The following is a 23,605-nucleotide window of genomic DNA, read 5'->3' as shown; positions in this document are numbered from 1 at the left end:
CTAAACTGTGCCTCCTAGTTCAAGATTCCCCAAGAAACATTCTCCTGGCATTTACTGTCAAGCCCCCTCAGAATCTTATATGTTTCAATAAGATCACCTCACATTCTTTTGTACTCCAATGGGTGTAGGCCCAATCTGTTCGACTTTTCCCCGTAAGATATTTTTTTCATTATTGACATGGTAGATAAGGTATATCAGACATGTAAATTGAATATCAATGTTTTATTTATAACAAAAACAGAAATTCAAAATGTTGGAAATACACATCACATAGATTCATAGGGCCAGATTTTTGTGGCATCAGGCCCAGTCCAAAGACTGTTAAAAGTGGCAAGCAGAACCTGGATGTGGAAGTCCTCCATTTCTGACAGAAACTATTTTTGCCGGTGGGGGAAGGGGTGGGGCGTAAATCACACAGGCAGGAAGCTCTAACTCAGAAGGGCTATTTAAAATTAGCGCTGTGGTCAAATGTTCCCCATTTTCACTCTTCCAAGGGCCTTGTGGGAGTCACAAATTTAAGGAGTACAGATAAACATTTGTGAAGGGCGGATAAGGTCTGTTTAAGTGTCATGCTCTGAAGATTTTCAAATTTCTATCCCTTTAAACATGAAAAAAACAGGCTGAAACTTTCAGTTAGAGTTAAAAAAAAAACCCTCTGTTGTACTGCTTTGATTGACAGTCCATCTGGTATAGGTTGGAAGGAAACATTATCTTCTTTTGCTTCTTTGTTGACATTTCCCAAGGGTTATTATTATAGTTGAGGTCATTATGAATGCTTGGTTGAGTTTCAAAGGCTACAGAAGCACATATCTCAGCAGGGAGGCTGAGTTCATGTTTTGATTGACAATTTAAAGAGGCTTTTAAGGATTATCTGTTTTTTATGTGATTACTAAATAGAACTTTGTTCTTATAACAGGTTGAACACTTGAGAGGATTAAAAATCTTTGAATGGGTTTCATGAATGGGATTTGAATGGGCTGTAATTATTAGGAATGTCCTTACACCCTTTCTTAAATAAGGCTGTCACATTTGCCACTCTCCAATGCTCTGGCACCTCCGCTGGGGTAGGGAATATTGGAAGATTATGGCAAATCCTTTCACTATCTGTACTCTCATTTTTTTTTAAGCAATCTGGAATGCAAGCCATTTGGCGACATAGTCAGCCTGGTAGCATAGACAACCTTTCCAGTACATCCTTCCTATCAATGTTCATCGCATCCTTTAGCTCTACAATCTCTGCCTCCATCAACATTTTGTCAGCATCCTCTTCCTTGCTAAATAGTGATACAAAGTTCTCATTAAGTATTCTAGCTTGCCCTGTGCTGCTAAGTACATATCACCCTCTTTCCCATAATAGGCCCCACCCCAACTCTTAATACCGTACAACACTTACATGCCAGTAGAAGATTTTTGAGTTTCTTTTTCTGTTAACTGCCATTCTATTCTCATATTCTCTCCTGGTCAGTAATATTTTTCTCTTCATTTCCCCTCTCTACTTATTGTAGTTGGCCTGAAGAATTTACCTGACATGCATCATACACCCTCTATCTTTTATGACTATATTCTCTACCTCATTTATTATCCAAGGAGCCTTGGCTTTGGTTCCCTTATCCTTCACTCTTGTTGGAATGTACCTAGCCTGTACCTGAAACATCACTTCCTTAAATAGTATCCATTGTCCCATTATAGTTTTTCCTGTCAATCTTTGGTTCTATTTTACCCTTACTAGATCCCCTCTCATCCCACTGAACTTAGCCCTCTTCCAATTTAGAAGTTTCAATTGGCCCACCTCATTTCCCAGCACCAGATCTAGTACTGCCTCCTCCCTAATTGGATGGAGAGCAACGGGTCAAGGAGGTTCTCCGGAACATATTTCAGAAATTCCTCATTCCCCTTACCCTTTAAGCTAACATTATCCCAATCGATGTTTGGATAATTAAAGTCCCCCAAAATCACCACTCTAGAATTCTCGCAAATCCCTGCGATTCCTCTGCAGATTTGCTCTTCTATCTCACTCTCTCACTATTTGAAGGTCTATAGAATACCTTCAGTTTACATGATCATGCTATTTATTTCTTCTCAAGCAACATCTGTAAAGATGAAACATAAGTTAGCATTTCAGATGAAACCCTTTGTCAGAATCAATTTTAATGAATGATTACAGCAAAGATATTAACTTATTTATTCACTATGCAGATACTGATGAATCTACTGTGTGGGCTGGATTTTGTCAGGGTTTCGGCCAGAAAGTCGGGCAACCCTGCTTCAGCCAATTGGGGGAGCCTCAGCCGGATTTTAGGCCCTTTGTACAGCTAATGAACTTGGGTCAGGGCTTCTCCCCTTTAAAGGAAGAGAGCCTGTCCCCAAGAGCTGCTGGTCAATCAGAAGGCTGGTAGCTCCTCAGTTCCATCGGCACCCTGTGAGCAGTGACCATTGCTGGAACTGCACCTCGCAGAGAGATGCAGCAATGGATGCCCCTCTTGCTGCAAGATAAGTGAGGCCAGGGGTTGCCGAAGCCAATCAGGCATGCCCTGATGAGGGAGGGTGTGGTTTGTGAGGGTTTGTTGCCATGGAGGCAGCAATTGCTGCTAGTAGGCCCCTCCATGGACCATAGCACTGGATCAGGAGGGCTGTCTTTCCTGAGCCTGCAGGGAGGCCATCAGGGTTCACCAGGTGGTCTCCCCATGAGGTGGAGGGCCCATACTTCGCTGGTAAAAGACTAGCAGCAGCAGGAAGAGGTACTTAAGAGGCAAAATTGACCTCGGGGCAGGAAGGTTATTCTCTATCTTCATCACTTCTGGCAGAATGCCATGGCGACAGGAAGGCAACAGGCAAGCCAACTCCACCTTCCCTAGCCATTTTCTGGCCCCTCCACTGCCGCCTTTGCCACTCTTGCAGGCCCCAAAAAATTCAGCCCTATATTTCCAGAATTTAAGTCTAATTTAGCACTCTATTGGGAAGAAGTACTCACAGAGGATATATCTATCGATGTTATTTATATGAACTTCTATAAGGCATTCAACAAGGTTCCACACGTTAAGAGTATCTGGAATTGAAGGCAACCTATTGACATGAGTAAGGAATTGATTAAGAAGTAGGAGAAGAGAGTAGGGGTAGTTAGTATGTAATCCAATTGATGGGATGTGACTAATGTTGTCTCCAGGGGCCTGTACTGGAGACTCAGTTTTTCACCATTTTTATAAATAACTTAGATGAAGGTGTAGAGTTACATGTTCAAATTTACTGACGACACCAAGTTTGGTGCAACAGAAAGTTATGAAGGGACATTAATAGATTAAGTGAGTGGATAAAACTGTGGCAGATGGAGTTCAACGGTGAGAAGCTAGGAACTGTGGAGGAGCAGAGAGATTTAGGCGTTCATGTAAAAGATCACTAAAAGCTAGTGGACAGGTACAAAACATCATTAAATAGACTAATAGAATATTGGCCTTTATCTCATGGAATACAAAAAGATGGAAGTTATGTTGCAGTTACATAAAGATATAGTTAAACCTTACTTAGAGTTCTACATACAATTCTAGGCATTAAACCTCAGGAAAGATTGGAGAGGGAGCAGAGCAGATTAATCAGAATGATACTGGGGCTAGAAGGACTAAATTATGAGGACAGGTCATAGGATGGAATCGTCCCAGATTTACACTAAGTGCGGTAGCGGGAGGGTAAAACAATGTTTTATCCGCTGGCCGCAATGGTGGATTTTCACACCATATCATCCTAAACCCACCTCATTAATTATGTATTCCCGGAAACACGCTGTTTCCATGGCAGGTGGGCTCTCATTCTCCCGTCAGCCATCACCTCGCCACTTCATCAAGTCGGGTGCCATATTTAAAGTCCAGCCGTGTGCACACCTCTCAGTGCTTCCAGCCCACAATTGCTGCAAAGAAGACATGGCCCTGAAAGGCATAAAGACTGCAGTCCCCAGGTTCAATGATGCGGCCCTCGAGCACCTTTTGGACACAGTGGAGGCTCACCGTGATGACCTCTACCTCTGCTTTGGCCACAGGATGGGCAGCAACCTCACTAATCCGGCTTGGGAGGCATTGGCAGTGGTCAGCGCCAATGACCTGCAAAAGAGGACAGCCACCCAGTGCCGCAAGAGAATGAATGATCTCCTCCATTCCGGCAGCATAAGTCACTCTTCTTATCACTCTCAGCTCACACACTCAAAAACCCATCACACGTCCACAGGGCCTTCACTCACTGCCAGTTCAAGGGACATCACCATTCACTCTCTCAGACACACCTTCATTGTCCTCATCCTGTCCATGGGACCACTCACCACCCATACATGCCAGGCATACTTATCATTTGGCCTGGCAGCCGCCCTGCTTACATTCTGTCCATCTCTATTCATGCAGGACAAGCTGGCACACAACAAAAGGGAGAGGTCACAGACCGGTGGAGGAATGCCTGAAATCAAGGTCCGCACAGACTTTGAAAACAGAGCCATCCAGCCGGCCAGCGAGGATCTGGACCATTCCTGCGCTGACGGTGAGGTCGGCGCTGCTCTACCAAATGAGATCCAGCAGTGCAACATCCATCAGACAATCATGCTGTGAGTGATGTGTCCTGTTTCACAGGCCACTGCCACACAATAATTATCTCACCTTGCTTTCGCAGGCACATCTGTCAAACAGCCGATGGAATTCACGACCCAGGGCCTCCAATCAAGCCCCAAACAAACCTCTGAGGAGCAATCTGAGGCCACCCTTCTTGAAGTCCCGTCACAGTACTCACCCACACCGTCCACCAGCGTAGAGACACACACCTCGGTGGGACCTAGCTTTACAGTAGCCTTGAGATCACAATCTGGTGAGCACATTGCACTTTCTGATCCACAGCAAGCAGCAACAGGGATTTCCCAGGTTTCTGGCACTTGGAGAACTGCTGGAGAGCAGAAATTTGCTGAGTCTGAGCCAAATGATGAGCTTCTGGACTCGGTCATGTCACAGTTGCTGCAGCTGCAGTCAAGCTCAGGAACATCAGGAAGGGGTGTCCGCTGCACTCCTCAGATTGCAAGGAATAATGGAGGAATCCGTCTGCCTTTAGGCTGAGGTGATGACCCTGATCACAGAGCACAAGCGAGCTGCCCTTGGCCAGATAGGAGTCAGAAATTCTCAGAGGCTATGTGAAGATCTTTGGAGTGTCCTCGCTGCATGTCGTCATCATTCTCCTGTGATCGAACGACTATTAGGGCCTCCACTGCGTCTCCATGACAGGTGCATTATCACAGAGGATATGTGCGCTGCCATAAGACAGACTGGAGTCAAACGTTTACAGATGGAAGGTGAGGATCTTATGGTGTCTCCTCATTGCATGTCGTCATCATCCTCCACAAATCTAGCAGCTATGAAGGCCTCCTGAGCATGCCTGCCTCGTCTGGCTAGTGTGAGGGCCTCATCCCCGCCATTGTCGCCTTCGAGGACCTCCTCACCCTCTTCACCGTTGATGTCCTCCTCATTGGAGGAGACCTCCAGCTCCTGCATCCGCTCCTCAGCCAGCTCCTCTCCCTGTTGCAGCGCCAGGTTGTAAAGGGCGCAGCAGGTAATGGCGATCTGTGCCACCCTCTGTGGACTGTATTGCGGGGCTCCACCAGACCAGTCCAAGCACTTGGACCTCATTTTCAGCATCCTGATGGTCTGCTCCACCAAGTTGCGAGTTGCAGCATGAGCCTCATTATACCTTTGCCCTGCTGCAGTCTGAGACTGCCACATGGGTGTCATCAGCCACATCCTCTGCGGGTAGCCCTTGTCCCTGAGGAGCCATCCTTGCAGCTTCTGTGGACCCTGGAAGATCTGTGACCGACTAACAATGTAAGAGTTGTGTGCACTCCCTGAAAACTGTGTGCACCCCCTGAAAACTGTGTGCAAACCTAAGGAATGTGTTTGTGGTGTTCGCACACCAGCTGCACCCGCGAATGGAATCCCTTGCAGTTGTCATAGTTGACCTGTTAGGATGGAGATCTGTGCGCCACGTGAGCGCAGTCGAATGCACCCTGCACCTGTGAGAAACCCAAGATCTGTGTGAATCCAATCGATCTTGCATCCTGGCTGTCCTGGTCCCGGGAGAAATGCACAAAACTTGTGTGCACTTGTGAAGATAGCATCCGTGACCTCATGGATGCATTTGTGGGTGAAGGTTTATGATATCCCACAGGGGTCACCTGTGGAACCCTGAAAGAAGCCATTTGTGTAGAAATTGAGCGACGCTGTCACTTTCATGACCACTGGCAGTGGATGCCCTCCATGTCTCTGTGGTGCCAAATCCTGCGGTAGCTGGCAGATGTGACCAACCCATTCCCTAGACATGTGCAGTCTTCGGCGACACTGCTTCTCAGTCATATGCAGGAATGAAAAGCGGTGTCTATAGACCCTGGGTCTAGCCAGGTGCCACCCACCGACCGCTCACTGTGGCTCTTCGGCTGCGTGTGTGGGATCCCCAGCTGCCCCTTCTACCAGAGGGTGCTGCTCCTCACTCTGCGCAGCCAGGCGCTTCAGTCACTCTCTTCTCCACCGTCTTTGATCTTTGTACACCATGAGGCATACAGCTAGTTCACCAGGCTCCATGATCCAGGCAGGGAGGCTGCAGAAGGATTTGGACAGGTTAGGAGAATGGGCAAAGAAGTGGCAGATGGAATACAACGTGGGGAAGTGTGAGGTCATGCACTTTGGTAGGAAGAATAGAGGCATGGACTATTTTCTAAATGGGGAGAGAATTCAGAAATCTGGAGTGCAAAGGGACTTTGGAGTCCTAGTCTAGGATTCTCTTAAGGTTAACTTGCAGGTTGAGTCAGTAGTTAGGAAGGCAAATGCAATGTTGGTATTTATTTCGAGAGGACTAGAATATAAAAGCAGGGATGTGCTGCTGAGGCTTTATAAGGCTCTGGTCAGACCACATTTAGAATATTGTGAGCAATTTTGGGCCCCGTATCTCAGGAAGGATGTGCTGGCCCTGTAGAGGGTCCAGAGGAGGTTCACGAGAATGATCCCAGGAATGAAAGGCTTAACATATGAGGAACGTTTGAGGACTCTGGGTCTATACTCAATGGAGTTTAGAAGGATGAGGGGGGATCTGATTGAAACTTACAGAATACTGAAAGGCCTGGATAGAGTGGACGTGGGGAAGATGTTTCCATTAGTGGGAGAGACTAGGACCCGAGGGCACAGCCTCAGAATAAAGGGAAGACCTTTTAGAACAGAGATGAGGAGAAACTTCTTTAGCCAGAGAGTGGTGAATCTATGGAATTCATTGCCACAGAAGGCTGTGGAGGCCAGGTCATTGAGTGTATTTAAGACTGAGATATATGGGTTCTTGATTGGTAAGGGGATCAAAGGTTAAGGCGGGAGAATGGGGTTGAGAAACTTATCAGCCATGATTGAATGGCGGAGCAGACTCGATGGGCCAAATGGCCTAATTTCTGCTCCTATGTCTCCTATGGTCTTATTCTGCTGTACTCCTCCTGCAGGATGAAAGAGGGAGAGACATGTGGGTTAGCTTGGGTGAAGGAAGAACCTCTCTTGGCTAAGTCTGAAGGCCTCTTAATGCATTGTGGAGAGTGCTGGCCACCACTTGGATCCAGAGATTAGTGTGCTGCAAAACCCCACCTTTCTCCACCCTACTCCACCTGACCAATTGGCGGCAGCTTTGCCCATTGGACTGCATGCTGTGTTCTCAGCTCAGGCGCAGGCATTCTCCTAACCCACGCTACAAAGCTGCACTTTTAGCTTGAACCATGGGGGAGACTGGTCTAAACCAGGATGATGATATTGCAAGGGGCTGTGAGCGCCTTCACCAGTGACTGCTCCATGGCCAGCTTTAGCAGGGTGATTATACAACGTACCCAGTTGTCCAAGTGTTCAGTAGTCCACTAAAATGCTCATTAGTTTGCAGCTTGTGCCCGAGGGTTGAAAAGCTCTGGAGAACTTGGTGGCACTTTGATGCTTTTGCATTGCTTGAGTAGGCAGATAACCTAGAGGCCTGACTCCAATCATATAAATATGGCTGCATCTGAACTGTCTCAGCTGCAGAGGAATGGTCACTTTATACAAGGTGTCCCTAATGTGTGGCCGCTTACCTCCCCCACACTCCTCCCCCAACCCTGCACGTGCTTGTGCGCTACCGTCAACTGCAGGGCAGCCTTTGCCCTCCCCCCCAACAAAAGTCACCTCAACTGCAGGGCGGCCCTTGCCCCCCGCCAACGCACCTGAACCTTGAAGTCCAACAGGCGTCCCTCACGAGCGCTTCGCCACAGTTCTGTGCACTTACCTCCGAGTTTCCCTCAAAGTGCAGCCCGCAAAGTGCACACTTTTTATATGCTATTGTGAAACACGTTGGAATGCAATCACGCTAACCTGGATGGATAATTCAGCGGGCGGCGGGTTGAATCCAACGGGTTAGCCTTATAATGATATGCTAATGTATTATAATGAGGTTCCCAACATCCGATGGCAGGAAACGCAGCCCACCATCGATGGGCTGAGCGGATGATCGCAACTGGTTTCACAATGTCATGAAACCGATTTTTGGCTTTTTCCCCATATAGTCTGCTCACGTCACCGAACTCGCACGACACCAGTGGACACGGATGATTCCACCCATAGACTGGGCTTGTATTCCTTTCACTATGGCAGATTAAGGGGCAATCCAATTGAGGTGTTCAAGATGGCTACAAGAGTTAACAGGGTAGATGGAACAAACATATATCCTCTGGTTGGGGAGTCGGGGGCCACACCTTAAAATTAGAGCTTGAGGTGATGTGAGGAACCAATTTCTTTCAACAAAGGATAGTAGAAATCCAAAACCACATCGCCCAGCTAATGTGTACATATTTTAAAAAAATATTAGCATCCTTAGTAAAAAATGTTATAAATCAAGATTACAAATGGATTAGATTGCACCTTAAAGCTTTGACTATATACAGTTATGAGGTTTGATGATTTCCTCCTTTATCAGTCTGTCTGTCAGCCAAGGATTGGATCATTTGTGACTATGGTTGAATAGCATTCCACCAAACGCTCATTGGCATCATATGAAGAATGGTCAATTAGGACAGTACCAGAAAAAGGCAATACCCCTCCCCCCAACCCCCCAGCTTTTTCACTACCTTCAAGAAAAGAGAGGAAATACTGGGGGGAAAATCTTAGCACTGTTGTTTAGATTTTGTGTCAGAAATGCAGATGAATTATTTTATTAATGTTCTTGTAGTTGTTCTAACCATACTTTTTTCCCCCCATTCACTGGTGTCTATTCTTGTGATATTGCAGTGCAGTGTCTGGAGATGACAACAAAGAGGAAACTTATTGGCCGCCTGGTACCCTGCCGATGTTTCCGGGGTGAAGAAGAAGTCATCTCAGTATTGGATTATTCCCACTGCAGCCTTCAACATGTACCAAAGGAGATATTCAATTTTGAGCGTTCTTTGGAAGAGCTCTATTTAGATGCCAATCAGATAGAGGAACTGCCCAAGGTAGGACGAGACAAACATACTGGGTGTACTTTTGTTGTAGTTACACAATTAATGCTTCAAGTTAAAACAATTATTTGGACAATGAGGTGTAGCAATGAATTAAGGATTGACCTTTCATCTCTGGGATCTGAATTCAAACCTGGCTTGTATTGATGCTATGAATGATTCCTGTTTCTGCCGGCTTTAAGGGTCCTGTGTGAAATTACTGAGTACTCTAACCCAACCTCCTAGTGCTCATAGGCCTGACTGGTGTTAATTCGTGTTACTCAGACAGGTATAAAGATGAATGATATGAGGAATATAACTCAGGGTAATTGGTACAATAAGGGATGTTCACCCAACAACAACAACTAGCACTTACATAGCTCCTTTTGTGTAATAAAGTGTCCCAAGGCACTTCACTGGAATATTATCAAACAAAACTTAGGACAGGTGATTAAAAGCTGATTCAGAAAGGTAGGTGCTGCATCTTTAAAGAGGTAAACAGATGCAGAGGTTTAGGGAGGACATTCCAAAGTTTAGGGCCTTGGCAGCTGAAAGCACAGTCCCCAATGATGGAGCAATTAAAATCAGAAATGCACAAGAGGCCAGAATTGGAGAAGCTTAGAAATCTCAGAGGGTTGTAAGGTTGGGGGTGGAACAGAGACAAGGAACGGTGAGATCATGAAATAATTTGAAAACAAGAAAGAGAATTTTAAAATGGAGGCATTGTCAGACCAGAGGCCAGTGTAGGTCAGCAAGGACAGAAGTGATGGGTGAATAGGACTTTGCTGCCTGTATCCTGTATAGCACTGAATTCTGGGTGATCCCAAGATTATGGAGAATGGAAGATGGGAGGGCAGCCAGGAGGGTATTGTAAAAATTAAGTGGTAACTAAGGCATGGATTAGAGTTTAAGCAGCAGATGAGCTGAAGCAGAGATGGAAACGGGCAATGTCAAGGCCGCACCAGTGCATTGGTGACTTGAAGAATGTTCTTATTTCATCATTTAATGGTAGAATTTATTTTATTTCCAAGTTTACTTTTTACACTCCTAAACAATTTGATTTATATACTGGGATGCTTCCATGGGTGCCAACTGCCTCCTGATACCTTGCCCAGGTGATTATTATTCATGTGTGAATGACAATGTCTTTCAGTGAGACTGACTAATCCAGATCAGCTAATAAAGCACAGCTTGATTGGCACCCCTTCCACAAACATTCACTCCCTCCACCACTGAAGCACAGTGGCAGCAGTGTGTACCATCTACAAGTTGCACTGCAGGAATTCACAAAGGCTCCTTAGACAGCACCTTCCAAACCTATGACCAGTACCATCTAGAAGGACAAGGGCAGCAGATAGATGGGAACACCACTACCTGGAAGTTCCCCTCCAAGTCACTCAGAATCCTAACTTGGAAATATATCGCCGTTACTTCACTGTCGCTGGGTCAAAATCCTGGAACTCCCTGCCTAATATGACTGTGGGTGTACCTACACCACCTATGGACTGCAGTGATTCAAGAAGGCAGCTCACCACCACCTTCTCAAGGGCAAATAGGGATGGGCAATAAATGCTGGCCTAGCCAATGAAGCCCACATCCCGTGAGTGAATAAAAAAAACATATTATAGCTGTGGAGGTGGAATGAGGCCCTTAACTGGCCTTTAATTAGCTAGCTGATGCCTTACCTGCCCACCGTAACATGGAAGACAACTTGGTGGTGGCAGGAAAGCAGTGGGCTAGCCACCTGTTTTATTTTATATGCCCTGCCCCCCGCCTGCAAATATGGTGACAGGGGTCCTTAAAACTCCCCTCATGGGTTGTAATTGAGACCATCTTGCTGTGTATGTCTCAGTTCCACAGTGGAATGTGCATTTGCCAATGGAAGAACTCTTCCTAAACTGAGCAATTACGTTTTCTTCTTGAAAGCAGCAACAATCTCTCTTTAACTTAAGTTGTTGTTAACTAAAACTTCCTTTTATTCTGCCCATCTTTTAATTTTGGAATACTTTAATTTAATTACTAAACGCTGGTGGTTTTTCTCAGCATTGAAATTGTGAAGAATCACCAAGCCAGACAGCATGAAGGAGTTGATATCTTTGAACGCTTCATCAATCTTCTCATTTTTACTTCTGTCATATTGTCAGGACTGTGCCTCAGCTGCATTGTCTTATTAACAATTATCGGTTTAATTGGAAGTTTTACATTAATAGTTTTCCACATTAGCTCAAGCAATTTGTTACCATCCCAAAACAGGCTTACCACTTTAACGGATAGTCATAATAAATGACTTTGGCTGGGATTTTCTGTGCCCTCAGGCGTCGGGCGTGTATGGTGGCGTGAGTGGACAAAATGGCGCAATCGGTTTCATGATCGTCCGCTCAGCCCTCTCTGGATTGCCTGCCTACGTTGGCAGGAACACATGCCGGTGTAGAACACATCTTGACAAGTGTGAGGTGTGAAGTGCAAAAGTGGGGAATTACATTGTTCACATTGAGGACATCTGAGGAGCAGAAGATGCTGGAGCCTGATAGCAACGGCACACTGGAGGAACATCCATGCTGGGTGGAATCTCATGGACATGGGTCTGCTGTGAAGCAGCGCACAAAAATTGAAGTCAGCATTGATGCTCAGAACGAATGTTGGTCAAGGGGGTGGGAGAGGAAGGTCTAGGATTGGCTGGGAGAGGAAGAGGTGTGGGGGGATGAGGTTGGGAGGGGTGGGAAGGTGCCAGGGTGGGTGAGGTTGGGGGGTGGGAATGAAGCTGTTGGAGGGGAGGGAGAACAGGGAGGGGGAAGGAGGGGTAACGGGAGAGAAGACGGCACATGGGGAGGTAGGTATAAGGGGGGGTGGAAGGTGTAAGGGAAGGAGTGTGGAGAGGGGAAGGAGTGCAGCGAGGGAAGGGTGTCTAGGGAGAGGAAGGGGTGCAGAGAGAGGAGAGTGTCAGGGGGAGGAAGAGGTGTGGAGAGGGGAGGGCGTCCAGGGGAAGGAAGGGGTGTGGCGTGGGGGGTGGGTGGGAGGGAGTCCAGGGGAAACATTTTGTTTCAATGGTGGGCCGGCTCTCATTCACCCACCATCACCTCGCTGCTTCATCACACTGGGCGCCATGTTTAAAGTGAAATAACGTGTACATATCTCAGTGCTTCCAGACAAGGACTGCTGCAAAGAAAACATGGCCCTGAAAGGCAAAAAGACTGCAGCACCACCCCACCGCCGCCCCCCCGGGTGACGGGTCCCTTGAATGTCTTTTGGACGCAGTGGAAGTCAACTGTAATGTCCTCTAACTCTGGTCTTGGCACAGGATGGGTAGCAACATTATTCATCCAGCATAGGAGGTGGCGGCAGTGGTGGTCAGCGCCAATGCCTAACGAAAGGGGACGGCCACCCAGTGCCGAAAAAGGATGAATGATCTTCTCTGTTCCACCAGTGTAAGTCACTCTTTTTATCACTTTCAACTCACGCACTCACAAACCTATCATACATCCACAGGGACCTCACTCATTGCAAGGGACATCACCATTCAATCTCTCATACACACCTTCATTGTCCTCATCCTGTCCATGGCACCACTCACCACCCACACATGCCACACATACTTATCATCTGGCCTGACAACCGTCCTGCTTACATTCTGTCCATCTCTATTCATGCAGGACAAGCTGGCACACAACAAGAGGGATAGGACGCAGACTGGCGGAGGAATGTCCAAAATCAAGGTCCTCAGGGGCTTTGAACATAGAGCCATCTAGCCGGCCGGCGAAGATCTGGACCATTCCTGTGCTGACGGTGAGGTTGGCGCTGCTCTACCAAGTGAGAATCCAGCAGTGCAACATCCATCAGACAACCATGTTATGAGTGATGTGTCCTGTTCTGCAGTCCCCTGCCAATTAATTATCTCATAATTATTATTAATTATCTAATTATCTCACCTTGCTTCCACAGGCACATCTGGGAACAGCTGACTGAGTCCACAACCCCAGGGCCTCCAATCAAGCCCCGAAGAAACCCCTGAAGAGCAATCTGCAGGCACTTTCATTGAAGCCCCGTCACAGAGCTCACCCATATCTTCCACCAGCGCAGAGACACACACCTCAGTGGGATCTAGCTTTAGAGTAGCCTTGGGATTGCAATCTGGTGAGCACATCTGATCCACAGCAGGCGGCGGCAGGGATTTCCCAGGTTTCTGGCATTTGGAGGACAGCTGGAGGCCAGAAATCTGCTGAGTCCGAGTCAGAAGACTCGGTCATACCTCAGTTGCTGGAACTGCAAAGGCAAGCTCAGGAACATCAGATGTACGCTGCACTCCTCAGATTGCAAGGCACAATGGTGGCATCCATCCACCTGCATGCTAGTGCCAGCATGCCAACACACTGAGACCAACACTGGTCAACAGTGGTAGGATGGCGGCCGACATGGACACCTTGGTCCGGGACATCGCTGCACTGCTGCGCGAGCAGAACTCCATTGCTGACGGCATAGTTGGCCTGAAACAGTGTGTATTTGAGGGGGGTGTGGGGCAGCTTGATCTCACTCCAGATACCCCTTGTCCTCAAAGAGTCAGCCAGGGGCCCTTGGGCACCCATAGTTAGGAGGATCAGCAGGTGCACACCCCGAGGCCATCCACGCAGGTGACTCCGGCACTATCCGGCTCATCCGGGGTTTCTGGCCCATCCTGTGACCCTGGCAGCTCCAGCATCACAGGCTGAGGAGGGTGCTACTGCCACACAGAAGGACACCAAAAGCAGGCTGAGGCCCTCCAGATCTCGGCCCACCAGATATCGCCTACCAAGGTTATCACAGACAGGGCGTAGCAGTCAGCAGGCTGCCTCCACTCTGCTGTGGATGTCCAGGGAGCACCAAGATGTAGTGGCAGGGTTAGGAAGGTTAAGAAGATGTAATTGCACAGTCTGGGCACGGGTGTTAATCAAAACTTCAACATAATGTTCACTATTGTCAATAAACTCCAAAGAATGTCCTCCTGCCTATGGCTCCTTGTTCTGATGAGCAGTGTTTGTGTCACTCAGATGTGAAATCTTTCTGCACAAGATAATGACAGGTATCTCAGTCAAGGGCCTCTTCCCTGTGCTTTGTGCAGCCTTCAGACCAAAGTGATGGTCTGGCCTCACATTCCCTGGACACATCACTGACGCCTGCACCTCGATGGTGTTTGCCATTGCTGCCAGAATGTCGCGGGCAAGCATCACAGAGTTCTGTCATTCTCTCTGTGTGCTCTCAGCACCTTTAAGGTGGGGCTGGCCCCCCATCTCATCAGCATCTGTGACCAGTGAGCTATGCTCCTGAAGAGGTCAGGTGCTGAAAGCTGACAAAGGATCAGGTGCATTTAAAGTTTCACGGCTGCGTCTCCATGATATAACCCTGATCACAGAGCGCAAGCGAGCTGCCAGACTGGAGTCAGACATTCACAGAGGCTATATAAAGATCTATGGAGTGTCTGCATTGCATGTTATTGTCCTCCTGGAATTGAGCAACTATTAGGGCCTCCGCTGCAGCTCCATGACAGGAACCTTATCACAGAGGGTATGCGCGCTGCCATAAGTCAGACTGAAGTCAAACTTTCACATATGCAACATGAGGACCTATGCATGTCGTCATCATCCTCCACAAATCTAGCAGTTATGAGGATCTCCCGAACGCCTTATCTGGCCAGTGTGATGGCCTCATCGTCGCCTTCGAGGACTTCCTCACTCTCATCCGCATCGAAGTCCTCTTCAATCTCCTCAGCCAGCTCCTCTCCCCGTTGCAACGCCAGGTTGTAAAGGTGTAGCAGGCAATGACGATGTGTAACGTCCTCTGTGGATTATATTGCAGGGCTACACCAGACTGGCCCAGGCACCGGAACTTAATTTTCAGCATCCCAATGGTTTGCTCCATCAAGGTGCGAGTTGCAGCATGAACCTTGTTATACCTTTGCTCTGCTGCAGTCTGAGGCTGCCGCATGGGTGTCATCAGCCACGTAGCAGATAGCCCTCGTTCCCTAGGAGCCATCCCTGCATCTGTGGACCCTGACATGCAGGTTGCATTTCTGGTGGTTGCACAGCAGCTGAACATTCAGTGAGTGGAAGCCCTTATGGTTGACATAGTTGACTGCTTATTGCGACAGAGATCGGAGTGCCACATCTGGGCAAATCCAATCACTCTTGCATCCTGGCTTTCCTGGTCCTGGGCGAAATGCACAAAGTTGTGTTCCCTCACGAAGATGTCCTCCGTGACCTCATAGACGCGCATTTGTGGGTGGAGGCTTGTGATATTCCACAGAGGTCACCTGTGGAGCGCTGAAAGGAGCACTGCAGTCACTTTCACAGCCACAGGCAGTGGATGCCCTCCATCTCCCCGTGGCACCAAATCCTGCAGCAGCTAGCAGATGTGATTGACGAGTTCCCTAGACATGCGCAGTCTTTGGCGACATTGGTTTTCGGTCATCAGCAGGAATGAAAGGCGGCGTCTGGGTCTAGCTAGGATAGCCAGGGAAAGAGTAGGGCCCATAAGGGATCAAGGGGGCAATCTATGGATGGAGCCAGAGGACATCGGTAGAGTGTTGAACGAATACTTCACATCCGTCTTCACCCAATAGAATGAGGATGAAGGTATCGAACTCGGGGAGAGAGACTGCGAGGTTCTTGAGCAAATTGATATAGGGAGTGACAAGGTATTAGAGGTGTTGGCAGGCTTAAAAGTGGACAAATCTCCAGGTCCGGATGATTTGTGTCCCAGACTGCTGAGGCAAGGAAGGAGATCGCAGGGGCTCTGACCCAAATTTTTAATTCCTCTCTAGCCACGGCGGAGGTGCCAGAGGACTGGAGAACAGCTAATGTGGCTCCGCTATTTAAGAAGGGTTGTAGAGATAAGCCAGGGAACTACAGGCCATTGAGTCTCACATCAGTGGTAGGGAAACTATTGGAGAAAATTCTGAATGAGAGAATCTATGAGGCAAGGTTTGATCAGGGATAGTCAGCATGGCTTTGTCAGAGGGAGGTCATGCGTAACAAATTTGATTGAATTTTTTGAGGAGGTGACCAGGTGCGTAGATGAGGGTAGTGCAGTTGATGTAGTTTATATGGATTCCAGCAAAGACTTTGACAAGGTTCCACATGGGAGACTTATAAAGTAGGCAAATGCACAAGGGATACAGGGTCATTTGATATGTGGATTCAAAATTGGCTTAGTTGTAGGAGACAGAGGGTGATGACAGAAGGATGCTTTAGTGACTGGAAGCCAGTGTCCAGTGGTGTACAGTGCTGGGTCCCCTATTATTCATCATTTATATAAACAACATAGAAGACTACGTGGGGTGTAGGATTAGTAAGTTTGCGGATGACACAAAGATTGGCCGGGTGGTTAACAGTGAGGTTGAGTGTCTTGGGCTACAGGAAGATATGGACGGGATGGTCAAATGGGCAGATAAGTGGCAGATGGAATTTAACCCTGAAAAGTGTGAGTTGATATACTTTGGAAGGAGTAATTTGACAAGGAAGTATTCAATGAACGGCATGACACTAGGAAGTTCTGAGGAACAAAGGGACCTTGCTGTGTGTGCCCATAGATCTCTTATGGCGGAGGGGCACGTTAGTGGGGTGGTGAAAAAGGCATATGGGACACTTGCCTTTATAAATCGAGGCATAGATTACATAAGTAGGAAGATCATGTTGGAGTTGTATAGAACTTGGTGAGGCCACAGCTGGAGTACTGTGTGCAGTTCTGGTCACCACATTATAGGAAGGATGTGATTGCACTGGAGGGGGTGCAGAGGAAATTCACCAGGATGTTGCCTGGGATGAAACATTTAAGTTATGAAAAGAGGTTGGATAGACTTGGGTTGTTTTCGTTGGACCAGAGAAGACTGACGGGCAACCTGATCGAGGTGTACAAGATTATGAGGGGCATGGACAGGGTGGATTGGGAGCAGCTGTTCCCCTTAGTTGAAGGGTCAGTCACGAGGGGACACAAGTTCAAGGTGAGGGGCAGGAAGTTTAGGGGGGATGTGAGGAAAAACTTTTTCACCCAGAGGGTGGTGATGGTCTGGAATGCGCTGCCTGGGAGGGTGGTGGAGGCGCATTGCCTCACATCCTTTAAAAAGTACCTGGATGAGCATTTGGCACGTCATAACATTCAAGGCTATGGGCCAAGTGCTGGTAAATGGGATTAGATAAGTAGGTCAGGTGTTTCTCACATGTCGGTGCAGACTCGATGGGCCGAAGGGCCTCTTCTGCACTGTGTGATTCTGTGATTCTTCCTGAGGGTACTGCTCCTCCCTCTGCGCAGCCGGGAGCCTCTGTTGCTGACTTCTCCTTCGTTTACACTCTCTGTACGCCACGAGGGAAACAGTTAGTTTACCAGGTTCCATGATCCTGATGTACTCCTCCTGCAGGAGGAAAGAGAGAGACATGTGGGTTAGCTTGGGTGTTCTAAGTCTGAAGGCCCCTTAATGCATCCCAGAGAATGTTGGCTAACACTTGGTTGGCCAAAATTTAGTGCACTTGCATGGCTGCCCAAAACTCCACCCTCCTCTGTCCTATTCTACCTGACCGATTGGCAACAGCTTTGCCCACTGGACTGCATGCTGTGCTCTCAGCTCAAGCGCAGGCATCTGCCCAACCAGTACTGCAAGGCTGCACTGTTAGCTTGAAGCATGGAGGAGACTGGTCCAAACGCAGCCTGCCATTGATAGGCAGAGTGGACAATTATAAACTGGTTTCACGGTGTCATGAAACCGATTTTTGGCCTTTTTGTCATTTTGCCCACTCACACCGCTGAACACGACCGACGCCAGTGGACACAGAAAATTCTGCCCAAAGACTCTTTGAGAAGGATGCAAAATCAATGGTTGAATAAGGAAGTTAAGGATAGCACCAAATTGAAAGAATCACTGTACAAAACTGCAATGAATAGTGGTAAGTCAAAAGGTTAGTCAGATTTTGAGAACCAGCAAAGAATAACTAAAACAATAATAAAGAGGGAGAAAGTGGAGTATGAGAGAAAGCTAGATAGCAATAAAAAAGCAGATAGTAAGAGTTTCTACAAGTAGTTAAATAGGAAAAGAGTAACTAAAGCTAGTGTTGGTCCTCTCAAGAGCAAGTCTGGGGAATTGATAATGGAAAACAAGGAAATGGCAGAGGCGTTAAACAGGTATTTTGTGTCTGTCTTCACTATAGAAGGCTTAGAAAACTTCCAAAAGATACTTGGAAGTTAAGAGGTGAACAGGAGGGAGGAACTTAAACAATCACCATCACTAGGGAAAAGGTGCAGGGAAAACTAATAGAGCAGAGATAGTAGATGCACTGATTATTATCTTCCCAAATTCCTTAGATTCTGGAAGGATCTCAGTGGATTGGAAAATAGCTAATGTAACACCTTTAATCAAGATAGGAGAGAAACAGAAAGCAGGACACTACAGACCAGTTAGTCTAACGTCTGTCATCGGGAAATTGCTAGAATCCATTATCAAGGATGTTATAGCAGGGTACTTGGAATACCAAAATTTGATCAGGCAGAGGCAACATGGGTTTGTGAAAGGGAAATCGTGTTTAACTAATTTATTAGAGTTTTTTGGAGAAGTAACACGCAAGGTGGATAAAGGGGAACCTGTAGATGTAGTGTACTTGGAATTTGATAAGGTGCCACATCAATGTTTACTACACAAGATGAGATTACATGGTGTAGGGGATAACATATTAGCATGGGTAGAGGATTGGTTAGCTAAAACAAAGCAAAGAATAGGGATAAATGGGTTATTTTTGGGTTGGCAAGCTGTAACTAGTGGAGTGTCACAGGGATCCGACCTCCTCCGGAGGTCCCCGGCATCACATGTGTCAGCCTTCAGCCAATTCGATTCACTTCACACGATATCAAGAAATGGCTGTAGGCACTGGATACTGCAAAAGCTATGGGGTCTGACAATATTCCATCAATAGTACTGAAGACATGTGCTCCAGAACTTGCCACGCCCGTAGCCAAGCTGTTCCAGTACAACTACAACACTGGCATCTACCCAGCTATGTGGAAAATTGCCTAGCATATATCCTGTAAACAAAAAGCAGGACAAATCCAATCCGGCCAATTACCGCCCCATCAGTCTACTCTCGATCATCAGCAAAGTAATGGAAGGGGTCATCAACAGTGCTATAAAGTGGCACTTGCTTAGCAATAACCTGCTCACTGACACTCAGTTTGGGTTCCACCAGGGTCACTCAGCTTCTGACCTCATTACATCGTGGGTTGAAATATGGATAAAAGAGCTGAACTCCAGAGGTGCAATGTGAGTGACTGCCCTTGACATCAAGTCAGCATTTGATCGAGTATGACGTCTAGGAGCCCTAGTAAAACTGGAGTCAATGGGCAAAGATAAACGTGTTATCTATTTGTCACAGCATGAATTCACTAATGGGAGTATATCTGATATAATTCACTTAAGACAATGTATTACACTTCTTGATAAAGTGTGGATAAGTGCTTGTTTCCTTAGCAATCTCTATAATTTTCCTAACTGTTAAAATTAATCACGAGTGTACTTACTGAGCTGCTAAAGGAGCATTTCTTCTTGGCATTGATGAAAACAAGATACAATAAAACACTCTTCATATCTACAACATACCAAACCGTTATTCACTTTGTAGCTGTTTTAGGGACTTCGTTGAGTTCAAAATGGCTTTTGTATTTGCATGCATAACAGTGACTGCACTTCAGAGCAATTTGTTGTAGGTGAAGTACTTTGAGGCATATCTGAGAATTGTGATAAAGCACTTATGCACTTATCGATCTCTTTGGAGGCTTCAGAATGAAGGAAAATTCAAATACTACAGATACTGGAAATCTGAAACAAAAACAGAAAATTATGGAAAAGCTCAGCAAGTCAGATGCAGTAAGTGACAAGTTAATGTTTCAAGCATTGTTCTTTATCAGAATGGATAAAGAGCAATACCTGAAATATTAACTAATCATATCTCTTCACAGTGCCTGATTTGCCAAATGTCTCCAGCATTTTCTGTTTTTGTTCCAGAATGAAAAATTGCACCTCACTGTGGGAGACCGGTTCACATGATAAATTGACATATTCTCATCTCATTTCTACAACCACAGTTTTAAATCAGCTTTTGAAAATCTATTTTCTCTAATGACTGTCAGGATGCTAAGTCTGTTCTTTCAGTCTTGGTCTAGTTGCCAGTGAACTTGGCACACTATTGGCTGAGAGATATTAAGCCAATTGGGGAAGGTGCATAAATTTTACATGATCTGTCGAAGGAATGGACTTTTGGGCCAAATGACCTCTTCTTGTTTGTTATTTTCTTATGTAATTAGATTATTACACCATAATAATCAGGAAGTGTACTCTTTAGTCAGTGGTATCCCTAATGGAAGAGTGCTTGATTGACATTGGATAACAAAGATGCAAAAATGTTACATACCCCAACTTTAACACCCCTTCCCTTGAAAATCAGAATAATTAATCAAAAAATAAACTTGAATGTTAATTGTTTAAGTTAAAGTCAAGTGTCTACAGGTGGGGGGGTCAATCATTGGATAATTACTTGTGCACATGTAAAGACACACTCAAGGTGGCCATCAACTGGTTCAGGCAGCAGGTGGTCAAGGGGGTTGTCTGATCCAACTGTCTGCTCCTCTACCACGGCTATGTTCTCGGCCAGGTGGCCCTGGAGAAGGAGCATGCGGTGTCCACCAGTATGCTAGAGGCTTTCTGCAATCGGTGGGAATTGCAGGGACGGGTGCATCGTCACCCCCAGAAATGATGTTTTGATTTAATTTTGTAAGTTTCCTTTCACGTTTTTGTTTTAGTTACAATGCCCCACCAGGAGCTGTCACCCCCTCTGATTTATTGATTTTTAGTTTCATTTATTGATTTTTGATTCTCAAAAAGAGTATAAAGACACACTCAAGATGGCCATTAACAGGTCCAGGAAGTGGGCAGTCGAGGTGGTCATCTGACCTGACTGTCTGCCCCTCTACCATGGCTATGCTCATGGCTAGGTCTCCTGGAAAGGGAGCACGCAGTTTCCATTAGTATGCTTGAGGTCTTCAGTGACAGAGGTGCCCCGCGGGGGCTGGAGTGCATCGTCAGCCCCAGGGATTACATTTTAATTTAATTAGAAAGATTTCCTTTTAAAGTTTTCTTTTAGTTACAGTGCTCCTTTAAGGTGCTGTCAATTTGTTAATTTGTTTATTAGTTCATTTGTTTAGTTGACATACTCAAAGGAGGAGAAAAGGACTATGCCTCCAAACTGTCACTTTAATTTAAATTTTGTAAGTCCCCTTTAAAAAATTGTTTCTTTTTGTGACAATTCTGCTTTAAGGGGCTGTTAATTTGTTTAATTAGTTAATTAGTTTTATTGGTATACTCAAAGAGTATTAAAACACATTCAAGGTGGCCTTCAACAGGTCCAGGCAGTGGATGGTTGAGGGGGTCATTTGGCCTGACTGTCTGATCCTCTTCCACAGCCATGTTTGCACCTGCAGGTCCCTGGAGAGGGAGCATACGGTGTCCGCCTGTATGTTAGAGGCTTCCACGACTAGTGAGCACTGCAGGAGCTGGAGTGCATCATCAGCCCAGGAAATAACATTTTAATTTAAACTGTTAAGTTTCCTTTGAAAGTTCTTTTTTGTTACAGTGCCTCTTTAAGGGGCTTTCAATTAGTTTATTTGTTTATTAGTTTATTTTTATTGGTTGCTCAAAAGAGTATAAAGACACACTCAAGATGGCCATTAAAAGGTTCAGGCAGCAGACAGTTGAGAGGGGTCTTTTGGCCTGGCTATCTGCACCTGGGTTCGCATCTGGGTTTCCTTGGAGGGAGCATTCTGTGTCTGTTAGTACACTTGAGGCCTTCTGTGTATGGTGGGTGTCACAGGCTGGAGTGAATGATCAACACTGGGGATGATATTTTAACATTTAACAAATGATATTTTAATTTGATGAGTTTTCTTTCATGATTTTTGGTTTTGTTACAATCATGTGAAAGTACTCCTTAAAAGGGTCAGTCATTAATAAATTTGCTTATTTGATTATTGTTCTTTTCAAAAGAGGATAAAGAAACACTTATTGACACTGGTGAGGGATGGAGAGTTAGAAACCATATACATGTAATATCTCATTTTGTGAATAAACCCAAAACTTGACTCAAAATTGATTTCTGGTTTCCTCCTTCACCAGCTAGCTGTAAGAGTTTCCCCTCTGCTCCAGTACTGAAAAGGATCAATACACTTTTAATGTGCTGAAAGTGCAGTTGTGGCTATTATATGTCCCAGGCCATTCACTTTGCCCAGCACTGACAAAATGTAGGGCAGCACAGTGGCAAATGGATTCGATATAGTAAAATAAAAGGACCGTCATCCTATTAAGGACAGTAGCCGGCTTCTCCGAGCTGCCAGCCCAGTCAATGGGCTGGCAGCTCAGCATCCTTGGCAGTGCCACTGATAGAGGTGGCCACTGCTGAGGATGCAGGGAGAAAGGTAAGATGCCTCCGTGTTCAGACGCCCTTGAAGTGCCAGATGAACTTCCTGCGGCAGCATCGAAGCGGCAAAGACTTCCATTGCCACTGGCATCCCTTCCTTGGGCAATGAGGGAGCCTTAAGATAGGAAGGCCACCCAACCCAGGAAGTTTCTGGGAGGCTGCCTTGATGTACCTGGTGTACTCACCATGCAGCTGGGTGCTGGACGTGAAAGGCCTCAAGCGTACTGAGGTTTGTTAAGATCCTGGTGGAACTATAAAATGGCGATCCGTAGGCCAATTAATTCACCTTAATTTGCCGCCCGCCTCTGGTTGCCCGGTGGCCAAGCTGCTGCTGTTACTGCGTTCAGTAATATCCCATGGCAGCAGGAACATATCAGGCTTCTGTCTCAATGCCTTATCAGCACTTACACCTCCCAGCCCATCTCCACACAACTGGTAAAATTCAGCTCCCCTATGTTCCAAGAACACTACACGAAATACAGTTTTTTAAGGCAGAATTTTAACTGCTAAGGAGAGGCAGGTTTAGAGGCTCTTATGTCTTCTGGTTCCCACAAGTTTGACATAATCATACTTTGAGACTCAAAATGCTGGAGCTTCATCGAATGTATTTCTTACAGCTCTCCATGTGGCTGGTGGACATTTCTCAGCACCTGAC

The 23,605-nt window shown here is 46.3% G+C and overlaps 1 protein-coding gene across 1 annotated transcript in view; it reads left to right on the top strand.

The window, feature by feature from the left end:
- Window positions 1-1,136: 1,136 nt before the first annotated feature.
- The window catches only part of lrrc7 (leucine rich repeat containing 7), a 331,365-nt gene continuing 308,896 nt past the window's right edge, over window positions 1,137-23,605 (top strand). Inside the window, exons 1-3 of the mRNA XM_078561876.1 lie at window positions 1,137-1,188; window positions 1,293-1,319; window positions 9,288-9,490. Coding sequence (XP_078418002.1) covers window positions 1,137-1,188; window positions 1,293-1,319; window positions 9,288-9,490 — 282 coding nt within the window. The remainder of the gene's footprint in view (window positions 1,189-1,292; window positions 1,320-9,287; window positions 9,491-23,605) is intronic.

This window comes from Cetorhinus maximus, chromosome 17, assembly GCF_964194155.1.
Source record: "Cetorhinus maximus chromosome 17, sCetMax3.hap1.1, whole genome shotgun sequence".
Taxonomy (NCBI): Eukaryota; Metazoa; Chordata; class Chondrichthyes; order Lamniformes; family Cetorhinidae; genus Cetorhinus; species Cetorhinus maximus.
This window is presented reverse-complemented; position numbering and strand designations above follow the sequence as displayed.